Below are 13,258 nucleotides of genomic sequence, written 5' to 3'. Positions count from 1 at the left end.
ACAAGAGAGAAAATGAGTAGTAGTGGCTCCACCATGCAACATATGGTAGCTTGCAGAGTGTGTAGGTAGATGTAGCTGTAAATGTAGAATGAGTCATGTTAGGTTCAAGGGGTTCATTCATATATGTAAATGCAGCTAAATACTGTCCACTTACAAATTCTCATATGTCAACTTTCACAGAACGTCTTAACACACATTCTCCCTGTCCACCTTTCTTAATATGGAAATTTTGCATATACACTCCTGGAAATTGAAATAAGAACACCGTGAATTCATTGTCCCAGGAAGGGGAAACTTTATTGACACATTCCTGGGGTCAGATACATCACATGATCACACTGACAGAACCACAGGCACATAGACACAGGCAACAGAGCATGCACAATGTCGGCACTAGTACAGTGTATATCCACCTTTCGCAGCAATGCAGGCTGCTATTCTCCCATGGAGACGATCGTAGAGATGCTGGATGTAGTCCTGTGGAATGGCTTGCCATGCCATTTCCACCTGGCGCCTCAGTTGGACCAGCGTTCGTGCTGGACGTGCAGACCGCGTGAGACGACGCTTCATCCGGTCCCAAACATGCTCAATGGGGGACAGATCCGGAGATCTTGCTGGCCAGGGTAGTTGACTTACACCTTCTAGAGCACGTTGGGTGGCACGGGATACATGCGGACGTGCATTGTCCTGTTGGAACAGCAAGTTCCCTTGCCGGTCTAGGAATGGTAGAACGATGGGTTCGATGACGGTTTGGATGTACCGTGCACTATTCAGTGTCCCCTCGACGATCACCAGTGGTGTACGGGCAGTGTAGGAGATCGCTCCCCACACCATGATGCCGAGTGTTGGCCCTGTGTGCCTCGGTCGTATGCAGTCCTGATTGTGGCGCTCACCTGCATGGCGCCAAACACGCATACGACCATCATTGGCACCGAGGTAGAAGCGACTCTCATCGCTGAAGACGACACGTCTCCATTCGTCCCTCCATTCACGCCTGTCGCGACACCACTGGAGGCGGGCTGCACGATGTTGGGGCGTGAGCGGAAGACGGCCTAACGGTGTGCGGGACCGTAGCCCAGCTTCATGGAGACGGTTGCGAATGGTCCTCGCCGATACCCCAGGAGCAACAGTGCCCCTAATTTGCTGGGAAGTGGCAGTGCGGTCCCCTACGGCACTGCGTAGCAGCCTACGGTCTTGGCGTGCATCCGTGCGTCGCTGCGGTCCGGTCCCAGGTCGACGGGCACGTGCACCTTCCGCTGACCACTGGCGACAACATCGATGTACTGTGGAGACCTCACGCCCCACGTGTTGAGCAATTCGGCGGTACGTCCATCCGGCCTCCCGCATGCCCACTATACGCCCTCGCTCAAAGTCCGTCAACTGCACATACGGTTCACGTCCACGCTGTCGCGGCATGCTACCAGTGTTAAAGACTGCGATGGAGCTCCGTATGCCACGGCAAACTGGCTGACACTGACGGCGGCGGTGCACAAATGCTGCGCAGCTAGCGCCATTCGACGGCCAACACCGCGGTTCCTGGTGTGTCCGCTGTGCCGTGCGTGTGATCATTGCTTGTACAGCCCTCTCGCAGTGTCCGGAGCAAGTATGGTGGGTCTGACACACCGGTGTCAATGTGTTTTTTTTTCCATTTCCAGGAGTGTAGTTGGCAAAGGGTGCAAAATGAATCTTGTAGAAGAGGTTGAAATTTATAAACAGTCCCATCTTAACTCTTGCTGAATGATCAACTCGCACTGATTTTCGATTGTATAGTCTCTCTCTTAAATAATTCACAGCAAACTACTTTATGCCAAACTTTTGTTGTACCTGATCACACATTCAAAACTGGCTTGGTCACAGATTTTTAAGTAATTCATTGTATTGTTTCTGTCTAGTATGTATGAATGGCTTTTAAGTAACACCGATCTTTTAACCAAGTTTGATTCCGTTGGAACCGTTTTTGTGCAGTGACTGTAGTAAATTTCAAAAAGGGAAAGGAATTCAGCAATCGGTCGCAAATCCTTTTTTTATCTAGATTTCAGCCATTGAATAGGTACCATCAATGAACTGAAATTGAGTCATATAGGCTTGTCAGTCTTTTGACTGCACATTTTATTATACAACTTTTGGATGTACATTGCACAGCCTCAGTTAGAATCTGGCAGCATATGCCCTGAAGCCTTATAATAACTTGTGGGGCGAAGAGCTTGATGGGCCTATATCACTTGATTTAAATGTACTGAATGTAGTTATTCAATAGCTGAAATCTAGGCCTGCAATAAAAATACAGATTGGATTTGTGACATTGATAAATTCCTTTTCCTTTTTCATTGATTATTCACTTTTAAGTGCTTTCTTGGTAAAGCCATGAACTACATCTCAGTTTATTGTGTAACTGTCAAATGCTGACTTGCCAACATGCCTAGGAAGGTTTACTAGCTTTCACACACTAGACTTTCTTTAGCGCCTGGACGAGCTGCAGGAATGTTTCCACCCACCAAGTCAAGTTGTAAACACACCCTCGGGCCTCTCGCATGCCTTGGGGTTGACGGTCACAATCCTCACCATCTAAGCCCGTCTGCAGCTCACTTTTTCGTCTTTCATGTTAACGCATGTCCTACAGCTGGCCTTGTCTCCAGAATACTAAACTGTTCAATATATTGCTGCTTCTCCATTGGCATGGTGCCACCATCACTTGATGATAAAATTTGATTAGTTTACCTGCCATTTTTTTGGCTCCCTTTGCATAATGATGACTTTTTTTTAAATACGTATCGGTTTGCTTAACACTCAGTCCATGTTTTAATGGTCTGTTTCAATCCTTGTGTTAATCATTTTATATCATTTGCTTGTACTCCTACTGTTGCACACTCAATTAAGGTTCTATGTACACTAGCTCTCTCATTTTGTAAATGGGTATGATTAATGCTCTTCATGTCACCAGTATGTTGGTTGACTTTCATCACATAAACTATATACAATTTGTAATTTGACACTTAGTCATTTGCTAGTCATTGCACATATCATGCATTTTTTGTGATGTGGGACTGGTTATTAATTTTGTAACAAAAGTATGTTGTGGTTTGGAAGCTTAGCTATTTTACATTTATTTGAACAAAGCTATTACACTACTTCTGTTCAATCAGTACATGTTTTTAATGTACTTGTTTTACATATGTATTTTTTGCCAGTTATTTGTAGGACACTACCATCCGATTCTTACTTTGCTGTTGGCTTACCAATGATTTGAGCCTACTTTAATTTTCGGGATGACAGTTTAAACTGTTCAGGCTGGTAAAATAAACCAAATAGAGGTTGTTTTGGGCTGCTGACAACTGACTTTTTATCTTTGTTGTTATTCCTAACACCCAACTTTTATATTTCATTTAGATAGAAATTCTTCTACAGAAAATAAGGGGTTGTCAAGGGGAAAACATTTCAGTTTGTCTTCAAACTTTGCTGTCTGTCAGGGGATCATTGGGTAAATGATCAAAACTTTGGTGGCAGCATTGTGTACCACTTTTAGGCCAAAAAAAAGACAGCCTAAATGTGAAATAATAAAAGCTTATTTTTCTGGTGTTGAAATTATGCACATCATTGTTCCTTTTGACCTACAGTGGATTATTTACAACAAACTTCATGAAGTGATAAATATACTGTGAATTTGTTGTCAGAATGCCCAACTCTTTTTAAACATAGGTCTACAAGATGATTGTGGGTGAGCTCCTCATATTATTCTTGTAGCATGTTTTTGAGCAATGGTCACTTTCTAACTTAAATTGAGTTACACTGGAACATTATTCCATATGACATCATTGATTGAAAATATGCAGAATATGTCAACTTACTGATTTGTCACTTCATAAGATTTGCAATGGTTTGTGTTGTGGATTGGCAGGAGAGCCATCCCCGTGTTATTAGAGGAAGCCGAAAGGCACGCGTTTTAGCTCACGCAGGATGGCGTGAGGTCTGGAACAGGACAAGGGATTAGACTTTAGAAAAAACGGACGTAGCTGGTGGAATACTTAACTTTAATCCATTAATGGTGAACGTCGCTCTTGACGGTACATGTTTTACAGTATCAATAGTAACTGGTAATGGCGCCTTGCTAGGTCGTAGCAACTGACGTAGCTGAAGGCTATGCTAACTATCGTCTCGGCAAATGAGAGCGTATTTGTCAGGGTAGCATCGCTAGCAAAGTCGGCTGTACAACTGGGGCGAGTGCTAGGACGTCTCTCTAGACCTGCCGTGTGGCGGCGCTCAGTCTGCAATCACTGATAGTGGCGACACGCGGGTCCGACGTATACTAACGGACCGTGGCCGATTTAAAGGCTACCACCTAGCAAGTGTGGTGTCTGGTGGTGACACCACAGTTTGAATTGCAAAAATGGCTAAACTAAGTTGTTTTAGGAGATCCAAAATGTGTTTATTCTAGTTTAAATTTTTGTCAGTATTGGCACCTAAGAATTTTGAATTTTTCACACTAGTTATTTCCTTACCATGTGTCACACTTATCATTGGTGTAGTGCATGTGGATCTGAGTAAGTTCTGTCTTCATGGGGTCATGAGAAATAATAATAAAATTATTGACAGACGTTACATATTCAGCCTCCTAGCTGGCTGACAATTTCTTATTTTGAAGGCTGACTGTCTTCTCAGAGTGGTGGCTTTCAGTGAGCTCATTGTGTGGCTGCAAATCAGGTAGTGAGCAGTTGCTAGCGTCACACTGCCACTTACCGCTGAGTTTGTGTCTTTGTGCCCACGACAGGTTAATTTCCATCAAGAATTGTTATTGTTTGGTTTTAGGACTATTAGATAAGTTTAATCTGTTGTTACAGAAGTTCCTTTGTGTTCAATAAGAGTTAAAAGCCACAAAGTGAGGATTACAATGTTAAGTTATTCACTGGAAATCGAGCCCCGTTATTGCCTGTAAATGCAGAGGAGTAGAGACTAATGCATGTCGCACTCTTGTTACATATGCTGGGAGATAGTGTTTACACGAATGTCTCTGAGAACATGATTTTTTTTTCTGACATGTGGCTTAATGGTGGATAGTCATCATTATAAAGTGTTGTGGCTTTTGCGGGTTTGGTCCTGTTTGAGGCCAACTGATTTGTAGTGTGTCTTCCTCTTTTCACTTCATCCAGCATTTTTATCCTTTTACTTCGTATTTTCTTCTGTCCTCCCACTTTTTACAGATTTGGGAGAGTTCTAGGTTTCTTTACACTCTCAAGTACTTTACTGTTCTTCACTTTATCCGCCCATTTTTTTTTTCTCCATTCTCCTCCAGAACCACATCTTAAATGCTTCAGTTTTCTCTCTTTCTCTCTTCTTCAGTGTCTGCTTTCACAGGCATGGAAAAAAAACACTCCACACCAAATACTTAACTAACCTTTTCCTTGTAATTTTCCAATCTTTCCCAGCAGTCTGTTGACACCTTTGAGGAGTTAGGTATCTTGCCAGATATCTGTGTCATTCTTCTATGATATTATGGTAATGTAACTCATTATCTTCATCAGGTGCTACCTGAGACTCTTCTTCATGTTGAATTGGTCCAGTATTTATATTTGCAACATTCCCCTCCGTGGTTGGTTCTAGGCATTTCCTGTGCGGTCTGTGCGCACTGGACCCGTGCTTAGGTGCTCCATCTTTGTTCTGGTGCACTCGCTGGCATTTAGACATTCCATTTTCAGTCCAGAGTTGTTCTGGATGTTCCCTCTGTGGTATCCATCCACTAAACACAATGTTTAGCATTCTGCTTCAGTTTGGTGTGCCAGTTGTTCTGCCTACGACATCAGTTCTTGTTTATGTGGAGTGCTTCTGTTGCCGCTGTTGCATGTTCAGCAATTCCAGTGCAGGATCCTTCTGGGGTTGGTACACAGTGTCATGGTTCTGGTTTTCCATCACCTTTATGTCTCTAGACTCTCTTATAACAGCATCCCAATACCTGGGGGTCTGTGCCAAATCCTTATTTCGTCGTAGGTCATGAAACGATTGAGTGCTGGACAGTGCTCGGCAACAGTTGATTTAGTAGCCTTTCTTAGTCGTGTGTGCCTCTGATGTTCATTGCATCTGATGTCCCCTGTCCTGGTTGCTAGGCCAATGCATGACACGCCACATTGGCAAGGTATTGATAAGTTCCTGGTTTTTGTGGTCCTAGGTCATCTTTTACATTCTACAATAGTCTCCTGATCTCAGTAGGTGGACAGAGTGCACACTTGATATGAAGCTTCCTAGCAGGAAGTTTCATATCAGTGCACACTCCACTGCAGAGTGAAAATCTCATTCTGCACACACTTGATGTTGTGCTCCCTGAGAATCCTGCTGACTTTGGTGAAAACAGACCTCGCATGGGGTAGATACACTAAAGTCTTTGTTTCATCTTGATCTTCTTTGTATCATGTGTTAGAGTGACTGAAGTGCCTTCTGAATCTCTCTGGCCATGTATCCATCCTTGCAGAACAGTGGCCATATATGTTCTGTTTCTGCTGCTAAGCTATCTACATGTGACAACATGTGTGCCCTGTGGCCCAGTGTCTTCAGAACTCCATTCTTTAGTGGTGGGTGGTAACAGTTGCTGGCTTGCAGTAGAATGATGCTGACATGTGGCAGAATACCTGACACCTGAGAGAGGTCAACATTTTCCTTAATTGCACCTGCATTTTGTGAACTTAAAATGGATTTCTTTTTCTGGAGAGCTTGCTTTGAGATTGCACTTCTAGATCTTACTTAATTTTCACTCATCCAGTGAGTTTTCACACATCTTCTTTGTCACATACTCTCATCAGCTCAGTTTTCTTTGTGTTAATTTTCATTGTGTACTCGTGCAAGTCTTCTTCAACTCTGGATAATAATCTTTGAAAAGAGATTGTTTTATCTCCAAGCAGTGCAACGTCATCAGGAAATCTGATGTAGTTGATATTCTTAACTCCTGTGGTTATACCTTTGCTTACACTGTGTGTATTGAATAAGAAAGCATATGTGCAATGTATAACAAAATTTTTTCTCATCTCCTTCTTGTTATTTTCATCACTGGAGTCATTGTCCTTCTCCTAAACATTATGAAGAATATCACTACCATGCTTTGAAATATCACTATCTTTGATGTATTTCCCTCAAACTGCAATAGCTTTTCTCATGTGAGACTTCAAGATTATTTTTTGTGTGTGCTAGGCATGACCAACATACTACTGTCTGGAGGCCATGTTTACTTTCTTGTGTTACTGCTTTATCATCTGAAAACGTAAGAATCTTAGATTTGTATGTTTATTTAATTCCCAGATAACAAATGATTTCCAGTTTTTAAAGACATCAAATGCTAAAAAAGGTGATCATATAGGAGATCCATGTTTCACTCCTTAATTGATTTATACCTCACCTGTGTCTTTGTTTTTGGTGGCTGAATAATCCATTTATTTTGTTGATCTGACTAATCACTCCATTGGTACATAATGTGTAGATGTCACATCTCTGTGTTCAACGGTGTGAGAGTTTGGCTAATTAGAGACCTCAGCATGACATTTCTTTGTGATGGGTAGTGATGGCTTGAGATGTGGAAACAGATGTCAGTATATTTGGATTTTCTGTACACACCACGGGCAAGGGACCTGTAGTGGGCACAAGGGCTCAAACTCAGCTGAAAATGGGACTCTGGTGCTAACAGCTGCACACAGTCTGATTTTAGAACAGGCAGCAAGCTCACACGAAGCCCCTGAAGATGACAATTGTAGGTCATCGAAACATTTCAAAATGGGGTTGTCGGTGCAACCAGGATGCTGAATACGTAAAGTCTGTTAGCGATGCAGAGGAAAACTCAAAAATCACTATGAATGATTTATTTCTTTCCCCCTCTCAATTCAAATTCCACTCATCTAGGAGTACTACACTAGTGATAAGTGAGGAAATAATAACTGGTGTAGAAAATTTTAAATTCTTAGGTGTCCATATTTATGAGAATATAAACTGGAAAAAAAAAAAAAAAACAAATTTCTGAACTTCGAAAAACACAGTTCAGCCACATTTGCACTCCCAACCATTGATAACCTTGGGGAGAGACAAACCAACTAAATAACATATTTTGTATATTTTTGCCCAGTGAGAAATGTTCTTGGTTAACTCATCTTTAAACTTGCTGGAAGAATGATATGTAGTGCTCACTCACAATTGTCTTCTAGGAGTCTGTGTAAGGAGTTACACACTCTGAATACTGCTTCACGGTGTATTTATTCATAAAGTTCATTGTAAATAATTCACTACAGTTTGGAAGGAACAATGATTTACATAATCACAATACTAGAAGGAAAAAAAATCATTACTCAACATTAAGGTTGTCTTTATCACAAGAGGTGGTGCACAATGCTGGCACTGAAATTTTTGGTCACTTATGCAATTATATAAAATATCTAGGTAAAAAATCTACCCACCAAGTGGGGGCAGGAGATCACACATAAAAAAAAAGAGTCCTTCTTCTGGCAGAAGGGTTGAAGGGGAAGGAAGAGGGGATCAGGGGTTCTGTGCGACTTTTCCGACCTCTAGCCCTCTTGCTAAGCCTTTCCAGTTCCCCTTCAACTCTTTTGCCAGGAGGAGGAGCCTATGGCCCTGAAAGCTTGCATACACAAAACCTCTTTTTTGTCTTCTCCTGCCACCACTTGGTGAGTAGATTTTTTGTGTATCCAATTACACTGTATTGTCAAAAATTGTTTCTTCTTGCAATCTTCTTCTGTCACACAGAAGAATTTCTATTCATGTATTGTGTAAAATCAGCTGGGAGGAATTAAAATAAATAAATGATCAGTGTGTATCAGTAGTTACATATTAATGTGTAACATGAATGTAAAATGACTTGATGAATATCATTACAATTAACAGCACAAATGGCCTGTGGAACATACAACTAACTAACCAGATACACTCATCAGCAAACAAACTGAACTACAAAATTGAAGGTATCTCGACAGTTTCACTAGTATTTGCTTACAGCTAATCACTGTGCTACTGTCGGGTTTCAGATACTCTGCCATTCTGATGTCACTCCTGACAGCAGATAGGACTTACATGAAGATGGCCAAGAACCTGATTGCCCCCGAGTTCCCTGGACCAGTGCTTAGGATGTTCGGGAACATGGTGCAGTGTCAGCTGGAGAACTACCGCAGGTATTCACTGCATTTATTTGTATCAGCTTTTTATTTCATATGGCTTTTATCAAACCTACATTTATAGCATCTCTTAGATGTATAGAAAACTTGTGACAGTGTTGACTAAACTATAGTATCTGAAATTCCAGAGGTAGCAGAGACAAAATACGGGGAGCTGAAAGTTATTTACAACATGGATAGAATTCAGACTGCAATTCCACTACCTGGCCACATTAATGTGACCATCTGTCAAAAGCATGAATAACCACCTTTTGCAGCACAGACCACTGCGAGACATGCAGGAAGAATTTCAGTGAGGTTCTGGAAATTACCAACAAGAATGTGGATCCTTGCCAACTCCTGTGCTATGACCAGCTGCACTAGATTTCTCAGTTGAGAATCCATATTGTGAGCAACCGTATCGTGATGACCCCACAAATTCTCAATTGGGATTAAAGCCAGGGACTTTGGTGGCCAGAGCAGTACAGTAAACTAGTGCTCTTTGAACCATGTTCAAGCACTGCAAGCTGTGTGACATGTTGCATTGTCCTGCTGGTAGATGCCTTTGTGCCAAGGAAAAGCAAACTGCATGTACTAGTGGACATGATTCCCGATGATAGATACATACTTATGTTGATCCTCTGTGCCCTTCCGAATCATGAGATCATGCAGAGAATTCCACAAAAACATTCCCCAAACCATACCTGTTACAGCGTGTTTGCTTTTATACATTTCATGCCATACATGCCAACTGCCATCTGTCCAATGGACAAAATATGATTCATCTGAAAAGGTGATAAAAAGCAGTCAGCATGGGTGCTTGAACCAGGTGCATGCTGCGGAGGCCCATATGCAACAGTGTTCACCGAACACTCTTTGAGGAGATGCTGTTGGTAGCCCCTTAGTTCATCAGGACAGTCAGTTGTTCAATAATTGCACATCTGTTTGACCATAGACATCTGCACAGCCATTGTTCACCCCTGTCATCTATGGCCCGTGGTGCACCAAAGTTGCCAATAGCACCATTTTGGCATGCGGGGTATACTTTAACCGCTGTGCCACACAAACAGTTTACAGACTTAGCCATTTTAGAAATGCTTTCACCCACGCCCCAAAAGCCAGTGATAATGTCTTTTGGAATGTCAGATAAATCGCTCCGTTTTCACATTGCGACAATGACTGCACTGTTTTCTGTGCCCCTCTGAAACACTTTATGCGCCCGCCACTGCTAGTGCTGCCATCTACTGTATGTCAGTGGTTATTGCTTGTTGACGATGAACATAGTTGGTGGTCACAGTAATGTATTGGACTGTGTGTAAGAGTTGAAGTATGAGAAACGGGAGCAGTGGTTAAGAAGGGAGTGAGACACGGTTGTAACCTGTTGCTGATGTTCTACAAATCTGTATACTGAACAAGCAGTAAAGCAAACCGATAATAAATTTGATAATGGAATTAAAGTTAAGGGACAAGAAATTAAAAGTGTGAATTCTGTCACAGATGGCAGCAGACTTGAAACATCAGTTGGATGGAGTAAATATTGTCTCGAAAAGGGGGTATATGGTGGTTAACAACAGAATCAAAACAACCATAATGGAGTGCAATTGAATTAAATCATAAAGTGCCGAGGGAATTGGTTAATACCGTATTTACTCGAATCGAAGCCACACTTTTTTTTTCCGGTTTTTGTAATCCAAAAAACAGCTTGCGGCTTAGAATCAAGTGCAAAGTAAGCGGAAGTTCTGAAAAATGTTGGTAGGTGCTGCCACAACTAACTTCTGATGTTGAATATATGTAGCAATATACAGGCATGCTTTGCAGGCACAAAGATAAATACTGGCACCAAAACCTCTGCGTCAGTAACTAAATTTAAAAAAAAAAGGGTGGAAGACGAGCTTTTTTCTCCGCCCCGAGTTTCAACCACTGCCTTGTCATACATTAGCCAACGAAGTAAATACAAATTCCGTATTGTTCATCTTTGAATGTAGCAGCCTTTCAATGTACTACGAAAATCCGACTGGCAAGACTGTTTGGGATGGTTGTCAATATGGCCAACTCTACGTTTTGAATTTTTTCCTACCTATGACAAGAGATGGTTGCTAATAGGAACTTTTACGAATTGTGAATCACATGCAGTATTCTCTTCACCATAAGAATAATACGAATGTAAACATTTTTCCGTGTATTCCTTCGTGTTTTGTGCTATCTCATTTAAATCCTGTCTGCCTAATAAACTACGAAACTAGAGTGAGGCAACAGCAAACGCGGAAGAATATCATGTCATGTCATTTTTATAATTGTATTATTCTTATGCTGAATAGTGATAGAGTCAGAAATGAAGCACGGTAACTGACTAGATTTTTAAATCTAAGATGACTCTAATTTCTGTGCAGAATGTTATGTACTAAAGAGGCGTCTGCAAAGATTTTCAAACGGAGAAAAATTTTTGCTAAACTTTCGTTCAGAACATCTATCGTACGCAGTCTATTATTTGGTTCTTGTTGATCATTCTCAAAGAAAGCAGCAGTGTAAGCAACAACAAATAGCAGTCTCTTGCCATTGTTTCGCTAATGAGACGATTCCTCTCTCTTTCTCTCTCTCTCTCTCTCTCTCTCTCTCTCTCTCTCTTGTGCTTGCAGCACTACATGTTGAGGTCCTTCCTTTCTAACGCAGGTACAGCCTGGCGAGCCCCCGGGAACTGGTGCGGCTGTGGCTGCTGAGCATGGCACAGCTCCCAGACTGGACACGGGAGTCGGGTGCTGTCTACGTGGCTGACATTGTTCTACGCTGCGCCTTCTTCTACCCGGATGCTCGCGATGTGGCCGTCGGCATTCTGGCTGATCTACACCAGGTGTGTTCCACAGATGTAGCCTTCTGTTTTCATCAGAGACATATGTTTGACCAGGACTGCACCCAAGCAGTGTGTTTGGACCTCTCGTGTTCTCCATTTACGTAAGCCATTTGTCCAATATGGTAGGCAGCAATTTGCGGCACTTTGCTGATGACAGTGTAGTGTCCCTGAAAGTTTTGTCATTGACTCGTTGTTGGTGGGAGGGTTCAGGATGACTTGGACATAATTTCTGTTTGGAGCAATTAGTGGCAGCTTGCTTACATATACATCTACATAGATAGTCTGAAAACCATTGTGAAATGTACAGACGAGAGTACATAGCATTATACCACATGTTAGTATTTCTTACCCTCCCATTTACCAGTGGAGAACAAGCAGAATGATTGCTCAAATGCCTGCAATTAGTCTGAACTTGTGTTCACAAACCCTATCTTAGCGATATCTATTGGGCTGAAGGGTATCTCTAGATTTTGCACTTAATATTGGCTCCTAAAACTTTGTTGATACACTTGCATTGCATAATTTCTGTCTTATGTTCAACTGTCTGCCAATTCTGTTTTTTTTTTTTTTTTCCCCCTCCAGCGTTTATTGGTGATCAACTGAGAATAATACAGTCACGTGATCTTACACATCAGTTATTATTACCTATCTTTTCATCATGAGTGTCTTACAAGTGTGTTTTAGACCAGACTTTTTTTTAATGCATCATTAGTGGTCATTGGGGTTTATTCCTTTTTGTTTGACAAGTTCTGAAGTTAACCAGCTTTTCTCTTGTTGTTAGTGGAGTCTTAAGTCAAAGAAAACTTGGTTGCAAAAAACAATACTACAAAAAGGATAGATCCTACTCACCATACAGCAGAGATGCTGAGTCGCAGATAGGCACAACTGAGAGACTGTCAGAAAATAAGCTTTTGGCCAACAAGACCTTTGTCAGAAATAGAACATACGCAACTCACACGCACATGACCGCTGCCTCTGGCTGCTGAGGACACACTATGAGCAGCAGTGCATGATGGGAGACACAGCTGTGTGATGGGGATAAGGAGGAGGTTGGGGCAGGAATGGGGAGGGCTAGCAGGATTTTGTTGTGCCTGTCTGCTTCTCAGCCTCTCCACTACATGTTGTGTAGCAACTAACTTTATCATAATAGTGTTACATTCTATCCCGGGATTTCCTTGCTTGCAGAGTTTTGTTTCTTTCTCTCATCAACAGCTTAAATTGAGTACGCTCGAGGCAGAAGAAAGCAGTTAATATTGATGCTGTGGAAGAAGTCTTGCAA

At 41.9% G+C, this 13,258-nt stretch overlaps 1 protein-coding gene across 1 annotated transcript in view; it reads left to right on the top strand.

The window, feature by feature from the left end:
• The window catches only part of LOC126109509 (ectopic P granules protein 5 homolog), a 343,395-nt gene that overhangs the window by 128,679 nt on the left and 201,458 nt on the right, over positions 1 to 13,258 (top strand). The window contains exons 15-16 of the mRNA XM_049914531.1: positions 9,006 to 9,149; positions 11,802 to 11,979. Of these exons, the coding sequence (XP_049770488.1) occupies positions 9,006 to 9,149; positions 11,802 to 11,979 (322 nt within the window). The remainder of the gene's footprint in view (positions 1 to 9,005; positions 9,150 to 11,801; positions 11,980 to 13,258) is intronic.

The sequence above is a fragment of the Schistocerca cancellata genome, chromosome 12 (genome assembly GCF_023864275.1).
Source record: "Schistocerca cancellata isolate TAMUIC-IGC-003103 chromosome 12, iqSchCanc2.1, whole genome shotgun sequence".
Taxonomy (NCBI): Eukaryota; Metazoa; Arthropoda; class Insecta; order Orthoptera; family Acrididae; genus Schistocerca; species Schistocerca cancellata.
The sequence above is the reverse complement of the archived record's forward strand: the minus strand, read 5'-3'. Positions and strand labels throughout refer to the sequence as shown.